Source organism: Bubalus kerabau, chromosome 7 (genome assembly GCF_029407905.1).
Source record: "Bubalus kerabau isolate K-KA32 ecotype Philippines breed swamp buffalo chromosome 7, PCC_UOA_SB_1v2, whole genome shotgun sequence".
In the NCBI taxonomy this organism is placed as follows: Eukaryota; Metazoa; Chordata; class Mammalia; order Artiodactyla; family Bovidae; genus Bubalus; species Bubalus kerabau.
This window is the reverse complement of record NC_073630.1, coordinates 50,188,302-50,211,183: the sequence shown is the minus strand read 5'-3', so window position 1 is coordinate 50,211,183 and position 22,882 is coordinate 50,188,302. Positions and strand designations below refer to the sequence as shown.

Below are 22,882 nucleotides of genomic sequence, written 5' to 3'. Positions count from 1 at the left end.
TCAATTCAGCAATAGTCCTTAAGGAAACAGAGTGCTATGATTATTAAGGAGAAAACATAAAGTTAATTATATAAAAATTATATGAAATTTAAGTGCTAGGAAAGGGATGAGTTTGAGAGAAACCTTTAATAATCTAAGAGAAATAACACTAGCAGTATAAAGGCAGTTTCAAACCAAAGTAACTTCTCTTTTAAGTTAAAAGGAGACTGTTTATAATTCTAAAAGGCCCGAAATGATTTCTAACAATGCTGGCAAACTTGTATCTGAGAAAACAGGTTCAGAAAAAAAAATAAAATGCAAAAGATTAAATCATTCATTTACTCATTCACTCAACACTTATTTACTGAGCAACTATGTGGTAAGCACTGTTACACCTGTTTGAGAGAGAGCAGTTAAGGATAGGATCAACTTGCAGCTGGTTTGTGGTAGCTCCTATCTTAGCTTCAGGGACATCTAGCAGTGACCCTTGGCCAAAATGGGATGAAATGCACTAACTAGTCATTTATAATGTGCTACTTAATGTCCCCTGGAGGCATTCCATATCAATTTATTTACTGTTTATTGAAAATGTATAGATTGATAGTTTGCACCTGAATTACCAGTAGGGTATAAAAGACTCATCAGAAAGCTTGTGCTGTAACTTGTATCTTGCATGTACCTTGGTGATTCATAACCCAAAGGCAAAGTGCATCCTGTGTAACTGAGAAAGGGCTGCAAAGTGCATCCTGTGTTACTGAGAAAGGAGCTGGGACTGGAAATTTCTATTTCTCTGTATTTGCATGTGCTTTCTTTCTCTTGCTGAAAGAAAGCTTTATGTGGGTGTATCCTTGTGGCTGAAATCTTGTATGTCTTCTCAGTTATCTGATTTGGCTCTGTGTGACTGTTGCAGCAGGGAACAAAGCTTCCATGTTACAGAATAAAGGCGGCAATAGGCAAAATAGAAAATCAGTATGTTATATGATGCTAAAGGTTATGGAGAAAAACAAAGCAGAAAAGGGTTATAAGGAGTTCCAAGAGGTGAGCCAGGGAAGGATTTGGTGAGAAGGTAACATTTTTTTGTGTGGGTATATGTTTAAATTTTTCCCATGAATGTTCTTTTTTAAACTGAAATACAGTCGACATACAATATTGTGTGAGTTTCAGACTGTACTAAAAGTGATTTGACATTTGCATACATTATGAAATTATCACCACAATAAGTCTGTATCCCTCCAAAGTTATTACAATACTATTGACCATATTGTTTATGCTGAGAATATGACATTTAAGCAAAGACATAAGGGAATGTGAGGGAAAGGACACACAAGTATCTCGAGGAAAAGCAATGCAGGCAGAGAAAACAAGGAGCAAGGACCCTCAAATGGGAGAAAGCCAGGGGAAAGTAAGCAAGCTAAAGCAGCTGGAGTAGAAAAATCAGGAGGAAAAGTAACAGGAGATGAACTCAGAGAGGTGATGGGTATCAGATCAAATAGGGTGTTTTAGGCCACTGTCATGACTTTGGGTTTTAAGTAGAATGAGATAAGAAGCCACTGGATACCAGAAGAGTGGCTTCTTCAGAATAGTATTTACAAGGCTTCCTCTAGAAACTCTGCTAAAAACAAATTCTAGGTGAGGAAGTGTAGAAGCAGTAAGAGCAATTAAGAGGCTACTGAAATAGTCCAGACAAGAGATGGCAGCTTGGATCACCAACTTAGGAATGGCGGTGACGAGAAGTGAATGGATTCTGGACATATTTCAAACATAAAGCTGAAAGGATTTCCTGGTGGATTACATATAAGGTACAAGAGAAAAAAATGGAATCAAAGATGAATGAATTAAAATAATTAGTGAGTTCTAACTGCCTACTAAAGAGCTCCTCTTCAATGTCAATATGCCTCTCAAACTTAATTAAGTGCATCATCTTCACTAATGGACCTGTGTCTCTTTCTGTATTCTGTATCTTAAGTTAACTCTGCCCAGTTATCCAATCTAGACACTTAAAGGTCATCTTTATCTTTTCTTTTTCTCATACTCCCTAGATCTAATAAATTCCCAAATCTTTTAAAAAATCTGTTAAATTCACATCTTGTTAAATTCAAGTCTGTTGATGTCTTTCCATTTTGAATGCTGTTCTCTTAGTTCAAACCTTTATCATGCCTTGTCTGAACTGCTACAACAGTGAGAAAAAGAAAAAAGAAGAAGATTCACTGAGCACCTATTGTGCTAGCCAGCAGGCTACATGATTTACAGTCACTAATTTTTAATCAAATCTTCTTGATTTACTTCCCTCTAATCTTTCCACACTACCATGTATTTTCCCAGAGCAATTTCCAAACACAAATCTGATAAGGTTATTCCATTGCTTTCATGGCTCTGGGGCTTCTTATATGGTGATTCTTCTGCCTGGAGATGTTTTTTAATATCATCATTTCTTTTGCATTTTTACCTCATTAATATACATATATTTAACCAATAGAACCTACCTCAAGAAAATCCTTAGGTGCATAAACAGGTCTGAAAAGGCTTAAATCTAGAATTAATAAGACAGATTAAAGTAGAATTTCGGTTACAATATACAAATCCTTAATAATAATAAATTATAACAGTTCTTTCATATTGTTATGCAGCTAGGTTAATTCAAACATTTGCAGAATATCAATTATTTGTCATACACTGTGTTAAGCACTGTACTAACAAAAACAGAAAGTCCCTTCACTTGATAGTTTAGATAGCATATTCTAGAAGAAATTGAAGAGTCCTCTCTTCCATAAATTTGTAATGGAGCATTTGTAATTGAATTGAAAAACAATGTCAATATAATATGAAAGTTCTACATGAGAATTCTCAAAGTACTTAGAATACAAACAAATTCTCAGTGAATCTTGTAGTTGTACTGAACTGCTCTCCCTTTTGAACTTTCTATAATACACTGCTTCCTTTGTGCATGCATGCTTAAATGTGTCTCCCCACTCAGGGATCGAACCTGCATCTCCTACATTGCAGGAGAATTCTTTACCACTGAACCACTGCGGAAGCCTCAGGTTATATTGAACTATTCTCCCTTCTGAATTTCTGTAACACACTGCTTCCTTTATGATGGCTCAAAATTTCTTGCAACCTACCCAGGCCCCTTTTTAAGAAGGAGTGGTGAAGAATTATGTACATGTCTACCTAAACAATTATTTTATATATATCAATAATTAATTTATACATATATTTATCACTCATTAAATGTTTTTAAAATTGATAGACTCAATTTTAAACATTAAAATGAACCAAAATAAATTCTTAAAAACATTTTAAAACATTTTAAAGGTCTCAATGTAATTAAAGCTTGAGATTTATCTTAATTATGAGCCTAAGAAATCCACTGAATGATTCTAATTTGTCCTTTCATAAAAATGTTCTCAAATGCTGATTAAAAAAATAACTGATTTAAATATTCTCAAAATAACAGAGAACAGTGACTAAAGCTGGGAATTTTTAAACTGCAAAGTAGAAGTTTAAGCAAAAAAAAAAAAAAAAAAAAAAGATAATAAATCAGTGAGAAGGGAAGTTGCTATCTTTCAAAAAAGAACTTGTTAATAATGTTATTTTGGATCCACAATTAAAAGGACAATTTTTTTTTTTCCCACTACCACATTTTGAAAATATTTTTTTCATAGGTACCTGGTTCATCGGTTCCCATTTCATTCCATTTATTGAGAAGTTCTTTCTGTTCTCCAACTGGCCTCTAAAAAAGGTAATTTTAAAATTGGTTTCGTTTTGTGAAGTTAAGTAATGCAGCTGAAAAATAAGAATCAATACCTTATCTAAAAGCTTATATAAGCTACCATAACACAAGAAAAAATAATTTCATTACATATGATTAGCTTTTCTGGGAATTACACTTGATATTATTTAACTATTACATTGTATGTAGTCTTAATGGCTCGGTTAGAATATGGTGCTAATGAGTCTAAAATAGAAGGCAAATGATATGTACTGGCCAGTAAAATTTCACAAAGAAAGACTGCTCCTCAGCCACATACTACATCTCTTACCCCATCCAGCAATCTCAGAAATGCATCACAAGGGGGCTGGCCAAGAGAGTGTGACTGTGAGTCAGGAGCATCATCTTCCTATATGAAAGACAGTATATTACACAATACTACATATTTAGACAGTTTTTCATATAAATTTATCCTTTTTTACACCATCCTTCTGGTGCCTTCAGTGACTTGTGCTTGGATATTATCCAATGTACATTCACTATATCTTGTCCAACAGTAGGGAATAAATAGGTGTAGGGAGGATGAAGTGAAGAGAAACTTGTTCTCTCCTACTCTTGAACAGCTATAAAAGACCCAGAACATTCCTCACGTGGCTTTTCTCTCCTTTTCATCTCTCCCCTATCGAAGCCCAGAACTACAGATAAATGTTGAGTATTAGATCTAAATAGTTCTGGAGAGATGATAAATCATTCGGGTAAGGAGACTAAAGGTAATTAAAATCTTTAAAGTGCATTTATAACCTTTACAGACAAATCTCCAAATAACCTGTACTGTACAGCCTATATTTATTCTCAAGATACAGGTTTTTTGTTTTTTTTTTTTACAAAATGCATTATAGCATATGTAATAGAAAACTATATAAACTACATCCATATAATTTACCTTTTATAGACTTTAGTTTCAAAAAGCTGTATACCAGTAACAAAGAAAAAGATAAATCTGCCTAACAGTTATAATTTCATGATACCTCCTAGTACATGATTCACAATAAAATACTTAAGTGTTAAAAGTACCTTTCGTGCCAATGGTATACTTAGTTCAGTGCACATACTATTTAAACTCTTCAAAATTCTTTTTTCCCAACTTCCCTGAAACATAAGGAACAGTCTATTATTATTTTTGGTTAACAGTGCCAAAAGTGATTTTTAAAAAATTAAAGACATTATGAGTTATATAGAAATGGTGAAGTTGCTTGAGATTGGTTATCTTATTCACTAGCTTACTCAACAAATATTGATTACTGCCTACTATGTGCCAGATACTATCCTTAGTGCTGTGAATAACAAAACGTCTCCATCCTCATGGAACTGACATTCTAGTGGAGGATAGGAATGAAGATAGATTAAAAAAATAAATCAACAAGTCAGATGTGGAAATAGCAGATTTTAAAAAAAAGGTAAGCTATATTTAAGTACTTTATAAATCTTTCATACTTGAGACTCCCATTAATGACCTAGTAAAATAAAATTTTATAGAAATTATTATATTGTAATTTTTCCAAACATCTTTCACCCTAAATACTTCACTATGAATTTTTTAAGAATAAGAACCTAGCTGTGGTACATATACACAATGGAGTATTACTCAGCCATTAAAAAGAATACATTTGAATCAGTTCTAATGAGGTGGATGAAACTGGAGCCTATTATACAGAGTGAAGTAAGCCAGAAAGAAAAACACCAATACAGTATACTAACGCATATATATGGAATTTAGAAAGATGGTAACAATAACCCTGTATACGAGACAGCAAAAGAGACACTGATGTATAGAACAGTCTTTTGGACTCTGTGGGAGAGGGAGAGGGTGGGAAGATTTGGGAGAATGGCATTGAAATATGTATAATATCATATATGAAACAAGTCACCAGTCTAGGTTTGATGCACGATACTGGATGCTTGGGGCTGGTGCACTGGGACGACCCAGAGGGATGGTATGGGGAGGGAGGAGGGAGGAGGGTTCAGGATGGGGAACACATGTATACCTGTGGTAGATTCATTTTGATATATGGCAAAACCAATATAATATTGTAAAGTTAAATAAAATTAAATTTAAAAAAATAAAGTAGGATAATGAAATAGCAAGGAATTTATAGCATCAAGTAATATAATAAAATTACTGTCCAGGTTTCAAAAAAAAAAAGAATAAGAACCTTCTCTTACATAACAATACCACTATGACACCTGAGAAAACTAAAAATAATATTTCATATCATCTTAGCCCATATTCAAAAATTTCCAATTATCCCCCAAAATGTCTTTATATCTTTTTAAATCCTGGATCCATTAAAAATTAATGCATTACATTTGATTGTTATGTCTCTTTCGGTATAGCTTAATCTAGTGCGCTTTCCTCCTTTTCTTTTTCATACTGGCTTTTTTGAGCAGTCCAAGGCAGATGTCTTTTGGCATGTGTCACAATCTAGATTGGTCTTACTGTTTTCTCACCATATCGATTACATTCTTCTCTGTCCCTGGTATTTCTCATAAACTTGAAATAATAAGTTAACTTTAATGGTCAGTCATAAATTGATCATCCATATACATCATACTTCAGTAAATTATTCTTTTTAATGCCAAGTTAAAACACCATAATTTTTTGGTCTTTTAGCACCAGCCACTTCTGACTCACAAAAAACAGAATAATACCAAAGCTCCAAAATTTAGACCAAATGAGGAGAAATGGAGATAACTATATATTATATTATCTATAAAAGACAGCTAAAATCAGTCAATAAAACTAGAATAATAATACCTCCTTTATGTGATTGCTATAAAAATTAAAGATGTAAAGTACTTTGAATGGTGACACAATGATAATAATCATTCAATAACTGATAGTTTTTACTACAGCTATCATTATTCAGAGTTTCTTCATTAACATACATATCTAGATATATTACTCTCTATCTGGAATAAACTCTCCATGCTCTACTCTTATCCCAACATACTTATTCCTATGTTATCTGAATAAATTATATTCACCATTCAGGTCTTCACCTCTATTAAGCCTGCTCTTACCTGGCACCCACTCAGATAATATTAGTGCCTTTGCCTACAGATTCTCACAATATCTCTTCCTTCACCTATCATAGCACATACCACACTTTATCAAGCACATAGTAAGTTTTCAATAATTGAACAGATTTCTACTCTTAGTTATGCTGCAAGTATTTAGAAAAATTTTGGTACAACTGCCAAAGTAATGAATGAACAGGAAAAAAATCATCTTTAAGAGAAATACAAAGCTATGTGAAATGCATAAGACTTAGTTTACTAAATATATAGAAATAGGTTTTCAAGAATAAAAGAATACTCAATAAATTTCATAAAATACAGTCCAAACTAATTCTGTTTACTAGTTTGTTTTCAATTTTTTTCTCTCTCTGTTTTTTCCTATAAAGAGTTCTCTTAGATGCAGGACTTCAAATATATTTGGGTATATTATTCATGACCAAACTTTAGTTAGTGCAATACAACCCACTTCCACCCTCAACATTCTTATCCCAAATTTATCTGGAAAAATCTAACTCAACTTCATATCTCGGCTTAAAAGTAATTTCCTTTAATAAGCTTTCTGCCACTTGCTCCCTCAAATCCAGATTGTGGGGGTCGGGGGAGCAAGTATTAGAACCTTAACAACACAAGAGAAGACTCTACACATGGACATCACCAGATGGTCAACACTGAAATCAGATTGATTATATTCTTTGCAGACAAAGATGGAGAAGCTCTATACAGTCAGCAAAAACAAGACCAGGAGCTGACTGTGGCTCAGATCATGAACTCCTTATTGCCAAATTCAGACTTAAATTGAAGAAAGTGGGGAAAACACTAGACCACTCAGGTATGACCTAAATCAAATCCCTTACAATTATACAGTAGAGGTGACAAATAGATTAAAGGGATTAGATCTGATAGAGTGCCTGAAGAACTATGGACGGAGGTTCATGACATTGTACAGGAGGCAGGGATCAAGACCATCCCCAAGAAAAGAAACACAAAAAGGCAAAATGGTTGTCTGAGGAGGCCTTACAAATAGCTGAGAAAAGAAGAGAAGCTAAAGGCAAAGGAGAAAAGGAAAGATATACCCATTTGAATGCAGATTTCCAGAGAATAGCAAGGAGAGATAAGGAAGCCTTCCTCAGTGATCAATGCAAAGAAATAGAGGAAAACAATAGAATGGAAAAGACTAGAGATCTCTTCAAGAAAATTAGAGACCCCAAGGGAACATTTCATGCCAAGATGGGCACAATAAAGGACAGAAATGGTATGGACCTAACAGAAACAGAAGATATTAAGAAGAGGTGGCAAGAATACACAGAGGAATAGACAAAAAAGATCTTCATGACCCAGATAACCACGATGGTGTGATCACTCACCTAGAGCCAGACATCCTGGAATGCGAAGTCAAGTCGGCCTTAGGAAGCATCACTACAAACAAAGCTAGTGGAGGTGATAGAATTCCAGTTGAGCTATTTCAAATCCTAGAATATGGTGTTGTGAAAGTGTTGCACTCAATATGCCAGCAAATCTGGAAAACTCAGCAGTGGCCACAGGACTGAAAAAGGTCCGTTTCATTCCAGTCCCAAAGAAGGGCAATGACAAGGAATGCTCAAACTACCATACAATTGTACTCATCTCACACACTAGCAAAGTAATGCTCAAAATTCTCCGAGCCAGGCTTCAACAGTACAGGAACCGTGAACTTCCAGATGTTCAAGCTGGATTTAGAAAAGGTAGAACAAGAGATCAAATTGCCAACATCTGCTAGATCATAGAAAAAGCAAGAGAGTTCCAGAAAAACATTTACTTTTGCTTTATTGACTGTGCCAAAGCCTTTGACTGTGTGGATCACAAGAAACTGTGGAAAATTCTGAAAGAGATGGGAATACCAGACCACTTGAACTGCCTCTTGAGAAACCTGTATGCAGGTCAAGAAGCAACAGTTAGAACTAGACATGGAACAAACAGACTGGTTCCAAATTGGGAAAGGAGTACATCAAGGCTGTATATTGTCACCCCGCTTATTTAAATGTATATGCAGAGTCCATCATGTAAAACGCTGGGCTGGATGAAGCACAAGCTGGAATCAAGATTGCCGGGAGAAATATCAATAATTTCAGATATGCAGACGACACCACCCTTATGGCAGAAAGCAAAGGAGAACTAAACAGCCTCTTGATGAAAGTGAAAGAGGAGAGTGAAAAAGTTGGCTTAAAACTCACCATTCAGAAAACATGGCATCTGGTCCCATCACTTTATGGCAAATAGATGAGGAAACAGTGGAAACAGTGTCAGACTTTATTGTTTTGGGCTCCAAAATCACCAGACATTGACTGCAGCCATGAAATTAAAAGACACTTGCTCCTTGGAAGAAAACCTATGACCAACCTAGACAGCATATTTAAAAGCAGAGACATTACTTTATCAACAGAGGTCCATCTAGTCAAGGCTATGGTTTTCCCAGTAGTTCTGTACAGATATGAGAGTTAGACTATAAAGAAAGTGAGCACCGAAGAACTGATGCTTTTGAACTGTGGTGTTGGAAAACTCTTGAGAGTTCCTTGGATTGCAAAGAGATCCAACCAGTCCATCCTAAAGGAGATCAGTCCTGAATATTCATTGGAAGGACTGATGCTGAAGCTGAACCTCCAATACTTTGGCCACCTGATGTGAAGAACTGACTCATTTGAAAAGATCCTCATGCTAGGAAAGACTGAAGGTGGGAGGCAAAGGGGATGACAGAGGATGAGATGGTTGAATGGCATCACCGACGTGATGGACATGAGTTTGAGTAGGCTCTGGGAGCTGGTGATGGACAGAGAAGTCTGGTGTGCTGCAGTCCATGGGGTCGCAATGAGTCGGACATGACTGAGTGACTGAATTGAACTGAATTTTAATTCAGTCATTACTATAAAAATAAAACTTGCATAAAGATTAAAAATCCAATCCCTGATTTTTTATGTATCCTATTATATAAAAGAGCTAAATTTCTAGCTATTGAATTATGATTACAAAAATTATCATTTTCAATCACTAATAAGAGGACTCTTGAGTTGATAAAAAGAAAATAACTCTCAGATATAAAAATAAAAGTTACAACAGACATCAATGTGTGGCTCATAATATATACCATACATATTTGTAAGACTGCAATACATAATTTTAATACAGCATAAAACCTACTGAAAACACAGACATAAAGTCCATTTAAAATAGAATACTTTCTATAATTATATGTTAATAAGATATTCTGAAGCATATTTAACTTATTCTTTAGAAAATCACTCTGACAAAAACATCTCTTCAGGAGTTTTGACAAAGTAAAATTTTAAGTGATAAATCACAGTTCTCCTAAATGACTATCCCACTTACCAAGTATTTCAACTTACCAAATTTAATGTTAGATGTAATATACAGAGAAACTACTTAAGAAAAAAATTTCACAGAAAAGAAATTAGAGAAAACAAACTTATGGTTACCAGGGAATAAGTGAGGGGAGGGATAAATTGGGAGATTGAGATAGACATATACAAACTACTACATATAAAATAGACCTGATCCAAAGAGCCAACTAATTGGAAAAGACCCTGATGCTGGGAAAGATTCAAGGCAAAAGGAGAAGAGGGCAGCAGAGGATGAGATGGTTAGATACCATCACTGACTCAATGGACATGAATTGGAGCAAACTCCAGGAGACAGTGAAGGACAGGGAAGCCTGGCATGCTGCAGTCCATGTGGTTGCAAAGAGTCGGACATGACTTAGTGACTAAACAACAACAATAAACTAATAAGGACCTACTGTATGGCACAGGGAACTCTTCTTGATACTCTATAATTCTCTATATGGGAAAAAAATCTAAAAAACAGTGGATATATGTATATGTATGGAACTGATTCACCTTGCTGAAGAGCAGAAGCTAACACAACATTGTAAATCAACTATACTCCAATAAAATCTTTTAAAAAAGAAATTAGATATTAGAAGCAAGCATTCTGAATGAAAAAAATAGAGCTAAGTGACTTACAAGTGTTTACAATATGTTATTTTATTAATCCTGTGAGTAATGTATCATTACCCTCATTTTTACAAATGGGAAAACTTTTTAAAACAACACCTGAGAGTAGAATGGAAAAGAATATTAAGAACTAAAGCAATGCTGAACAAAGCTTTATTCATCATTTTTTACTGTGTTCCACAACTAAAGCAAAAACGTGGAAATGATCCAGAAGAGAAGAAAGAACAAGACGAAAAACTGAGAGAAAGAGGAAAAGGATGTTCAACTCAGAAAATTCAAAATTTTAAGGCTAGAACAGGTGGACATGAGGTTAATAGCTGAGTTTTCAAATAATGAAAATATATTGATTCAACAAATACTTACTGGGCTCTTATTAAACATATGCCATTAAAAGATGAATAAAACAGCTATCCTTGTAGTGAGGGTGAGAAGGATAAGACAGAAACAAATAATATGGATAAGTTGCAAAAAGTTCATTAGGGCTATACCAATCTATACATAAAAAACCATAAAAATGTAAAACAATAGGCACGCAATAGGAAGCTAGGTATATCAAAACTTCTAGCTGTCCACAGAACACATCACATCCTGATATAATGAAAGAAGAGTGACCCCAGTGGTTGGCCTTGTCTTCCCTATTCCCTGTTCCATATCTATGAAAGGTTGTCAGGATTTTTCCAAGGTACTCTTTGCAAGAACTTCAGTCAGATGGTCAGAAGTCATTTCATAAAAGTCTTAGTCAACAAAATCATTTCCACAGACATTAGAAACAGTAACAGAATTTCCTGACAATGAGGGGAAATCCAAGATGAAGCAAGCAGCTGTTTTTAAGTGGGGTCATCCTTTAGGTTCCCTAAAGAACTCTAATCTTGATTAAGTGGTATTTATTCATTTCTTTGTCTCACTGATTATCATGTATTCAATGCTTTATATCTACAAAGCACAAAGCTCAGACCAGTGAGTAAATTTTATAAGTAGCTTATAACCATTTAACGAAACTTTCCAACAATTAAAGGACTTAATCAAAATGGGTTAAAATTGTGAATTTCTTGTTTCCAGTTCTCCATCAAAAGGAGATGAGCTCCAGAGGTTAGACTGGATAAATGTGAAGGTCCACTCTAGCTCCAGCTCCAGTTCTATAGGTACATAATTTTTCTCTACCTGTGGAAATGAATAAATAAGCCCTACGTCTCAAAGATAAATGCTAAAAACTCATAGTTATTCCTATGCTATTATTTAAATAAAAATTTCAGTGTGTACCTAGCACCCAACAAAAAGTTGAAGTAGCAAATAAGTTATTGAAAAATGATAGTGCACCAATATAAAATAAGAAGAAAGTAAAAGTTTCTATCCCAAAGACTTACAAAATAAAGATTTTTTAAAATGTTATTTAAAAGGAAAATGGATGGTCTTTTACATTTAAAATGTTTAAACAGGAAGACATTACCTTTTACTTAAACCCATATCCTCTCTAAATGAAATTATTGTTGCTTTCTAATCAGTTTCCCTAATAATTGAAAACTATGGTAGTAACTCAAAGGATTTCAAGAATTTTATAAATAAGGTAGTTTCTAAGCCATGAGAGGTAAAAGATTCACCAAAGAATTGCAATTCTACTGAAATCTTTAAATGGGTATTATTATCATCTTGCTTCTTTTTCACAGTAATGAAAATAAATAAGAAGTCATTAAAAACAATGTAACAAATACACAGCATGCAAAACTTATGAAATTATAAAATTTTTTCATAAGTTTAAATTACTTTCTTCACACTGAAATGAATAAAGTAAAACAAAATAATAATAACCCAGCTTTCTAATGGAAAAAGGCCTTAGTAATTCTATGATAATAAAAAGTATACATTTATTCAAGACAATATGAAAAACCATACAATATGTAAAGAATAAAATAATAAATAAGCACTCATAAATTTCCACCAGTCAAAAATAACCACTGTTACCATTTTATTCTCTTCATTTTTTCTATGCATGTATGTGTACAACTGAGATGTATATGTGTGTATATATGCACTTGGATATATATACACTTAATTAAAGTAGAATTATATTGTTTTATAGCTTGCTTTTTTGAATGGAGATTATATCATATGCAATTTCACCTCATTATACTTCTCTGAAAATGCCATTTTTTATGCCTGTGTAAAACTGTCTTTTGGAGATTCGCTGTTACATTTAAGCAGGCCCTATTGCTTTCTTTAGATGCCTTTAAATTTTTTACTATTATCTCTGATTTTTTTCTTTAGAGAAGGCTCAAGAAGTGAAATTACTCAAAATAAGGGTATAAATATTTTCCTAAAGGGAACATTTCCACTTTTCATTATGTAATTCATTCATCATTAAAAAAAAAAAAAAATCTATTGAGTGTCTACCATGGGCCGGGCACCATGCCAGAGGCTGCAGATACAATGCGGGAAGAGAGACACTGGTTCTGCTCTACAGAATCTAGTGATCATACAGACAACCCAAGTATTGTGATAGGAAGGTCAGGGTGCCTCTCATGTGAAGGACTGGAGATACAGGAAAAGTATCTGAGTATCTGAGAGCGAGGGGTCAGAAAGCCTTCCTAAAGAAACCATCATCTAACCCAATACCTGAAGAATGTGTAGACGTTAGCCAGAAACACGTGGGGTTCAAGGGGAGGCAGTCTGGGGTAGGAGTGACTGTATGAGCACAGGTTCTCCTGCTGGAGGACACCAAGGAGATGAAGAGAGAGAGAAGGTACATGTGCGTGGAAATGGAGTGGCAGGAAGGGGAGGGACAGTAAGAGGAGGCAAGAGATGAGACCTGAACAGTAAAATGGGGCAAGATAATGCATAGATTTTTAAGCAAAAGTAAGGAACTGAAGCTCTATCCTAAAAGTCTTGGAAGTTTTAAGAAATGGAGTGACAATACAGAAGGCAGAAGGACCAGTTAGGAAGGAGATGAGAATTGAAGTAATATGAAACTAGCAAAATTCTCAACTTTACTAAGGTTACTGGATTGACAGAAAACAGGATAAATTCAACCACATAGCTCATCCTGAGTTTGAGCATTTCTGGACTGGATACAGAAAGGCTGAAAAGAATCAGGTAGTGCAGATTCTGGAGTGGCTGTCCAAGTTCAAATTCCAAGTCTTCCACTTAGTAGTTTTGTGAAGCTGGCACTCTCTGAGACCATAAATGTAACTCATCTCATAGAGTTGACATAAATATTAAATGAGTGAATACTTGAATGGTACCTGGCACATAATTAGAGCTCTATGTGCTTACTACTATTATTTCACATGTAAACTTGTGAATTTAGATTTATCACACTGCATATAAATTTCTTCAAATACTGCTTTCTGTGAAAGGCGTAGCAAAGTAGTTCCCAAAGCACTTTACATGGAAATATGTCACATACGTCTGAACAGCACTAGGTTAAATAAAAATTAAACTGTTTCTCTACTGAAGAGCCTCTCTGAGCCATTAACACACCAAAAGAAATTGTAAGCAAAATTAAGGAGCATTAGATTAAAAACCAAAGTATATAATAAATATTCATGAGTCTATATTGATACAAATAAATGATTGAATAAGTAAATAAATGGGGGCGAGAAGACAACTCTCCGATGCAGAAGAATTCTAAATACTTTTTGTAGATACTCCCCTGCTCAGGGAGGTAGAACATAATTTCTCTTCCTTAAGTATGAACTGTGACTTCCTTCAAGATGGTTTTAGAAAAGGCAGAGGAACCAGAGATCAAATTGCCAACATCTGGTGGATCATGGAAAAAGCAAGAGAGTTCCAGAAAAACATCTATTTCTGCTTTATTGACTATGCCAAAGCCTTTGACTGTGTGGATCACAATAAACTGTGGAAAATTCTGAAAGAGATGGGAATACCAGACCACCTGATCTGCCTCTTGAGAAATTTGTATGCAGGTCAGGAAGCAACAGTTAGAACTGGATATGAAACAACAGACTGGTTCAAAGAGGAAAAGGAGTACGTCAAGGCTGTATATTGTCACCCTGCTTATTTAACTTATATGTAGAGTACATCATGAGAAATGCTGGACTGGAATAAGCACAAGCTGGAATCAAGATTGCCGGGAGAAATATCAATAACCTCAGATATGCAGATGACACCACCCTTATGGCAGAAAGGGAAGAGGAACTCAAAAGCCTCTTGATGAAAGTGAAAGTGGAGAGTGAAAAAGTTGGTTTAAAGCTCAACATTCAGAAAACGAAGATCATGGCATCTGGTCCCATCACTTCATGGGAAATAGATGGGGAAACAGTGGAAACAGTGTCAGACTTTATTTTTTGGGGCTCCAAAATCACTGCAGATGGTGACTGCAGCCATGAAATTAAAAGACGCTTACTCCTTGGAAGGAAAGTTATGACCAACCTAGATAGCGTATTGAAAAGCAGAGACATTACTTTGCCAACAAAGGTTCTAGTCAAGGCTATGGTTTTTCCTCTGGTCATGTATGGATGTGAGAGTTGGACTGTGAAGAAAGCTGAGCGCCGAAGAATTGATGCTTTTGAACTGTGGTGTTGGAGAAGACTCTTGAGAGTCCCTTGGACTGCAAGGAGATCCAACCATTCCATTCTGAAGATCAGCCCTGGGATTTCTTTGGAAGGAATGATGCTAAAGCTGAAACTCCAGTACTTTGGCCATCTCATGCGAAGAGTTGACTCATTGGAAAAGTCTCTGATGCTGGGAGGGATTGGGGGCAGGAGGAGAAGGGGACGACAGAGTATGAGATGGCTGGATGGCATCACTGACTTGATGGAGGTGAGTCTGGGTGAACTCCGGGAGTTGGTGATGGACAGGGAGGCCTGGTGTGCTGCGATTCATGGGGTCGCAAAGAGTCAGACACGAGTGAGCGACTGAACTGAACTGAACTGAAGGTGGGAGAGGGGCAGTAACTTTACAGTGGAAAAAACCTCACAATTAGTATCTCAATCAGGCAATAAAGGTCAACATCAATGGTGATATATCATGTTGATAGTATGAACGATGATACAATTTATTTTTTTTAATTTTATTTTATTTTTAAACTTTACATAATTGTATTAGTTTTGCCAACGATAATACAATTTAATCAATATAAATGGCACTTTATGTCTGTGATCTTCCTACAAAAAACTCACAACCCCAGTCTAATCATGAGAAAAACATCTGACGAATTCCAAGAGAGGGATATTCTACAAAATACCTGACCGGTACTTCTCAAAACTGTCAAGGTCATCAAAAACAAGGGAAGTCTGAGAAAATGTCATAGCCAAGAGGAGCCTAAGGAGACATGACAATCAAATGCAATGTGGTGTGCTGGATGGATTCCTAAAACAGAAAAAGGACATGAGGTTAAAACTAAGGGAATCTATTGAATAAAGTATGAACTTTAGCTATGGTATTAATATCAGTTCACTAAGTGTAATGAATGTACATAGTAATGTAAGAAGTTAATAAGGCAAACTGGGTATCAGATCCTTGGGAATTCTGCATAGTATCTTCTCAATTTTTCTATACACCTAAAACTCTTGTAAAAAAAATCAAGTCTACTAAAAAAAATAAATAAATAAATTGTGATTCAATAAAAGGAAGGCAATGTGTGCTTCCATTTGCAAATTTACTTGTCCCTGGAACCCCCTTTTGTGGAGCATCTCTCAGGGTGAGGATTCAGCATAAACACTCGGGAAAAGGCTGACGCAGTAAAAGAAGTCTCTTCCCCTTATCAGTCCAGATTTCCTGGCCACCTTCCCTTTGGCAGGCAGCACTTTCTACCTTGTGTTACAGATACATGTGTCCAAGTCTTATTTCAATGATCAAATCATGTAGTTTCCTGAAGGCAGAATCTCTAATTTATTTCTGCATCTCCACAGCACACAGCAGAGTGTCTTTTACTCACAGGCATTCAGTAAACATCTGTTAAATAAATACTGTAAGAAAAGATGGGAAATGCCTTTTCTTACTGATTCATTATAAACTTACTAAGTCTGCTACATAAAAGTCTGGGTTGTCATGCCCTCCTCCAGGGATAGTGTGCTACCAGAGTTCAAAAGAGGGAGAAATCCTTTCAACAGGAGTAATAAAAACCTCAGTGAAGAGATGCCATCTAAGCTGACACAAAATTTACATAATACAGAACAAGCAGAGGGCTTTCCATGACAGCAAAACCAAAAGTGTTAAAGATGCAATAGGAAAGGCAAGATGCTTCACTTGGATGGGCACAAAGGGCAGTTATAAGACAGCAGAGACTGATGGAGTGGAATCGTCTATGCTGGGGACAGACAGTAACTACCCTTCACGGTGGGCTTTGGAGTAGGAACATCATTTACTAGGCAACTGGCAGTCATTGAAGGTTTCCTAGAAGGCAGTGAGAAATATTATAAGGGTAAATCCTAGAGAAAGAAATGGCAACCCCAAAACATAGGCCCCCCCCCCAAATAAAGTCTCACTGTTTCCAAAAATAAAGTCTCCACTGTTTATCTTTTTTTTTTTTTAGTAGACTTGATTTTTCACTAGAGTTTTAGATGTATAGAAAAATCAAGAAGATACTATGGAGAATTCCCAAGGATCTGATACCCAGTTTCCCTCTATTTGCCATGAAGTGATGGGACCAGATGACATGTTTTCTGAATGGTGAGTTTTAAGCCAACTTTTTCACTCTCCTCTTTCACTTTCATCAAGAGGCTCTTTAGTTCTCCTTCACTCTTCTGCCATAAGGGTGGTGTCATTTGCATATCTGGCAATCTTGATTCCAGCTTGTGCTTCATCCAGCCTGGCATTTCACATGATGTACCCTGCATATAAGTTTAAATAAGCAGGGTGACAATATTCAGCCTTGACGTACTCCTTTCCAATTTGGAACCAGTCTGTTGTTCCATGCCCAGTTCTAACTGTTGCTTCTTGACCTGCATACAGATTTCTCAGGAGGCAGGTCAGGGGTCTGGTATTCCCATCTCTTTCAGAATTTTCCACAGTTTGTTGTGATCCACACAGTCAAAGGCTTCGGCATAGTCAATAAAGCAAAAGTCGGTGTTTTTCTGGAACTCTCTTGCTTTTTCTAGGATCCAGCAGATGTTGGCAATTTGATCTCTGGTTCCTCTGCCTTTTCTAAATCCAGCTTGAACATCTGGAAGTTCACGGTTCCTGTACTGTTGAAGCCTGGCTTGGAGAATTTTGAGCATTACTTTGCTAGTGTGTGAGATGAGTACAATTGTGCGGTAGTTTGACCATTCCTTGGCATTGCCCTCTTTGGGACTAGAATGAAAACAGACCTTTTCTAGTCCTGTGGCTGCTGCTGAGTTTTCTAGATTTGCTGGCATATTTTCCAGTCCTGTGGCTGCTGCTGAGTTTTCCAAATTTGCTGGCATATTGAGTGCAACACTTTCACAGCATCATCTTTTAGTATTTGAAATAGCTCAACTGGAATTCCATCATCTCCACTAGCTTTGTTTGTAGTGATGCTTCCTAAGGCCCACTTGACATCACATTGCAGGACATCTGGCTCTAGGTGAGTGATCACACCATCGTGGTTATCTGGGTCATGAAGATCTTTTTTGTCTATTCCTCTGTGTATTCTTGCCACCTCTTCTTAATATCTTCTACTTCTGTTAGGCCCATACCATTTCTGTCCTTTATTGTGCCAATCTTGGCATGAAATGTTCCCTTGGGGTCTCTAATTTTCTTGAAGAGATCTCTAGTCTTTTCCATTCTATTGTTTTCCTCTATTTCTTTGCATTGATCACTGAGGAAGGCTTCCTTATCTCTCCTTGCTATTCTCTGGAAATCTGCATTCAAATGGGTATATCTTTCCTTTTCTCCTTTGCCTTTAGCTTCTCTTCTTTTCTCAGCTATTTGTAAGGCCTCCTCAGACAACCATTTTGCCTTTTTGCATTTCTTTTTCTTGGGGATGGTCTTATCACTGCCTCCTGTATAATGAACCTCCATCCATAGTTCTTCAGGCACTCTGTCTATCTGATCTAATCCCTTGACTCTGTTTGTCACTTCCACTGTATAACTGTAAAGCAATTTGATGTCGGCCAAACCTGAGTGGTCTAGCGGTTTTTCCTACTTTGTTCAATTTTAAGTCTGAATTTGGCAATAAGGAGTTCATGATGTGAGCCACAGTCAGCTCCTAGTCTTGTTTTTGCTGACTGCATAGAGCTTCTCCATCTTTGGCTGCAAAGAATATAATCAATCTGATTTTGGTACTGACCATCAAAAGCAGATAATTAATAATAAAAGGATTGAGATGCAGCAAAATGAACCCACTGAAAGATAAATGGATTTAGACTAAACTAATGGTAAACATATAAGTTAAATAAGCAGGGTGACAATATACAGCCTTGACGTACTCCTTTTCCTATTTGGAACCAGTCTGTTGTTCCATGTCCAGTTCTAACTGTTGCTTCCTGACCTGCATACAGGTTTCTCAAGAGGTAGGTCAGGTGGTCTGGTATTCCCATCTCTTTCAGAATTTTCCACAGTTTATTGTGATCCACACAGTCAAAGGCTTTAGCACAGTCAATAAAGCAGAAGTAGATGTTTTTCTGGAACTCTCTTGCTTTTTCCATGATGCAGCAGATGTTGGCAATTTGATCTCTGGTTCCTCTGCCTTTTCTAAAACCAGCTTGAACATTAGGAAGTTCACGGTTCACATATTGCTCAAGCCTGGCTTGGAGAATTTTAAGCATTACTTTACTAGCATGTGAGATGAGTGCAATTGTGCGGTAGTTTGAGCATTCCTTGGCATTGCCTTTCTTTGGGATTGGAATTAAAACTGACCTTTTCCAGTCCTTTGGCCACTGCTGAGTTTTCCAAATTTGCTGGCATATTGAGTGCAGCACTTTCACAGCATCATCTTCCAGAATTTGAAATAGCTCAACTGGAATTCCATCACCTCCACTAGCTTTGTTCATAGTGATGCTTTCTAAGGCCCACTTGACTTCACATTCCAGGATGTCTGGTTCTAGGTCAGTTATCACACCATCGTGATTATCTAGGTCATGAAGATCTTTTTTGTACAGTTCTGTGTATTCTTGCCACCTCTTCTTAATATCTTTTGCTTCTGTTAGGTCCATACCATTTCTGTCCTTTATCGAGCCCATCTTTGCATGAAATGTTCCTTTGGTATCTCTAATTTTCTTGAAGAGATCCCTAGTCTTTCCCATTATGTTGTTTTCCGCTATTTCTTTGCATTGATCACTGAGGAAGGCTTTCTTATCTCTTCTTGCTATTCTTTGGAACTCTGCATTCAGATGCTTATATCTTTCCTTTTCGCCTTTGCTTTTCGCTTCTCTTCTTTTCACAGCTATTTGTAAGGCCTCCCCAGACAGCCATTTTGCTTTTTTGCATTTCTTTTCCATGGGGATGGTCTTGATCCCTGTCTCCTGTACAATGTCACGAACCTCCGTCCATAGTTCATCAGGCACTCTATCTATTAGATCTAGGCCCTTAAATCTATTTCTCACTTTCACTGTATAATCATAAGGGATTTGATTTAGGTCATACCTGAATGGTCTAGTGGTTTTCCCTACTGTCTTCAATTTAAGTCTGAATTTGCCAATATAAGGAGTTCATGATCTGAGCCATAGTCAGCTCCTGGTCTTGTTTTTGTTGACTGTATAGAGCTTCTCCATCTTTGGCTGCAAAGAACATAATCAATCTGATTTTGGTGTTGACCATCTGGTGATGTCCATGTGTAGAGTCTTCTCTTGTGTTGTTGAAGAGGGTGTTTGCTATGACCAGTACATTTTCTTGGCAAAACTGTATTAGTCTTTGCCCTGCTTCATTCCGTATTCCAAGGCCAAATTTGCCTGTTACTCCAGGTGTTTCTTGACTTCCTACTTTTGCATTCCAGTCCCCTATAATGAAAAGGACATCTTTTTTGGGTGTTATTTCTAAAAGGTCTTGTAGGTCTTCATAGAACCGTTCAACTTCAGCTTCTTCAGCATTACTGGTTGGGGCATAGACTTGGATTACTGTGATATTGAATGGGTTGCCTTAGAAACGAACAGAGATCATTTTGTCGTTTTTGAGATTGCATCCAAGTACTGCATTATGGACTCTTCTGTTGATCATGATGGCTACTCCATTTCTTCTGAGGGATTCCTGTCCGCAGTAGTAGATATAATGGTCATCTGAGTTAAATTCACCCATTCCAGTTCATTTGAGTTCGCTGATTCCTAGAATGTCGACATTCACTCTTGGCATCTCTTGTTTGACCACTTCCAAAGCAGCCATAAACAACATGTAAATAAAGGAGCATGACTATTTTCTAATAAATATATTTTATTAATTCCTATAATTTTCATGGGTCTCAAGACAGTATTCTTTTGATTTTTCAACCAGTTGAAAATGTAAAAAAAAAAAAACAAATCCTAGCTTGCCCACGATACAAAAACAGGTAGCAGGGCAGATCTGGCCCATGGGCTGTAGCATGCCAACTCTTGATCTAGTGGGTAAACCTAGAAAGAAGAGAGAAGACTACCATCCATATACATATACTTACCATTCATACACAGTCTCAGCAACTAGCAGTAGACTTTAAGAATAGACCTATTATTCACCTCTTCAGTCTTAATAAGAAACCGACTTCTGTTTTTTACATGTTAAAACTGATACTTTCTCTAAAATGTTCAAAAATTTTCCAATTTTGCCAAAAAAAACAATCTTAGAACTAGATATTTAGCTTTATTTTCTTGAGTTCAGACCTTTATAATAAAAGACCAAACAATTCTTTCATACAAGCATCATTTCAACATTATGCTTTATGACACACTGATAGTAAATACCATCTGATTGCTGGACCTAAAGTATTAATACTACATAGAGATACAAATATCAGAGAAGGCAATGGCACCCCACTCCAATACTCTTGCCTGGAAAATCCCATGGGTGGAGGAGCCTGGTAGGCTGCAGTCCATGGGGTCACTGAGGGTCGGACATGACTGAGCAACTTCACTTTCACTTTTCACTTTCATGCATTGGAGAAGGAAATGGCAACCCACTCCAGTGTTCTTGCCTGGAGAACCCCAGGGACGGGGGAGCCTGGTGGGCTGCCGTCTATGGGGTCGCACAGAGTTAGACATGACTGAAGTGACTTAGCAGCAGCAGAGATAGAAATATACTACACATTAATATTTCCTCAAATATCTCCATGTTTTTTGTTTATATTGCTTCCTTTCACCCTCCAATTTTAAGGGTTTTTTAAGATGAAAATGAAAGCAGAAAACTAAAAATCTGCCTAACATCCAGCACATGAAACATAGTAACTCAAAGCAGCAGAACACTTCTCAGGAGCAGCAGAACCACTGTGTAATTGCTGAAGCTGGGTGATGGGTTCATGGGAGTTCTCCAGGGTGTATTTCAAATTTTTCATAATAGTTTCCAAGACTACGATGGAGAAAGAAGGTCAGCTTATGATGTCCATTAAAGCCTCAGGAGCGGCAGTTAGAGGGTCCCCAGCACTGTGAGGAAGGCTCATGAACAGTCCTACCTCACAGGCAGGTAGACCAGGCTGGGCAAAGGCAAAGGCCAGCTAAAGAATTAGGGACATTTAGACAGCTTATTGTGTCTATTTTAACAGCTTTTTATAGTCTTTCTATTTAAATTGTTTTATTTTATTCTTTTAAAGTGACTTTTCGTTGTTTTTCAGTTCATCTTAGATTACAGGAGTCATTTGGATTCTGCAACTGAATACAACTAGTATGTAACAACCTGTTATGAAAACAAATATATTTCAAATACACTATTAGTAACACTGGTGTCAAAAGCCAAAATTTTAGGGGACGAGTGAGTCAATTCATTCCCTATTCTTTCCTTTAATATCACAGAACTTGAGGAACAAATCAGTATATAAAACTTTTATCATATTTTAAATCTTAGGCCAGTATGGTACATGATTTTTTTCCCTTCTACTCATTATTTTCAGAATTACTATAGAAATTAAGTAAGTGTAATCCTTGGTTACCGAATATAAACAGCATACAAATACTATTTGCATCACTTTAGTAGTCCTTATCCAGTCTTTCATATAATAAATATAGTCCTAATGTTAATAAGGATCTTTCATTCTGCATTATATAACTTGGTATGGAATAATAAAATTAAAATGAAC

General features: G+C 36.4%; 1 protein-coding gene and 1 long non-coding RNA gene across 3 annotated transcripts in view; one reads left to right on the top strand and one right to left on the bottom strand.

Annotated features, from left to right (window-relative positions):
- Window positions 1–22,882, bottom strand: part of TBC1D19 (TBC1 domain family member 19) — a 149,059-nt gene that overhangs the window by 88,392 nt on the left and 37,785 nt on the right. Inside the window, exons 5-7 of the mRNA XM_055588202.1 lie at window positions 4,766–4,840; window positions 3,649–3,712; window positions 2,463–2,509 (exon numbers count right to left, since the gene is read on the bottom strand). Of these exons, the coding sequence (XP_055444177.1) occupies window positions 2,463–2,509; window positions 3,649–3,712; window positions 4,766–4,840 (186 nt within the window). The remainder of the gene's footprint in view (window positions 1–2,462; window positions 2,510–3,648; window positions 3,713–4,765; window positions 4,841–22,882) is intronic.
- LOC129657731 (uncharacterized) lies at window positions 1,323–22,881 on the top strand. 2 transcript variants are annotated; one of them, XR_008717040.1, is made up of 4 exons: window positions 1,323–1,778; window positions 3,645–3,721; window positions 17,264–17,400; window positions 22,421–22,881. It is a non-coding gene; the product is annotated as an uncharacterized LOC129657731 (long non-coding RNA). The 2 variants fall into 2 exon arrangements; XR_008717042.1 differs by lacking the exons at window positions 17,264–17,400; window positions 22,421–22,881 and adding an exon at window positions 7,468–7,772.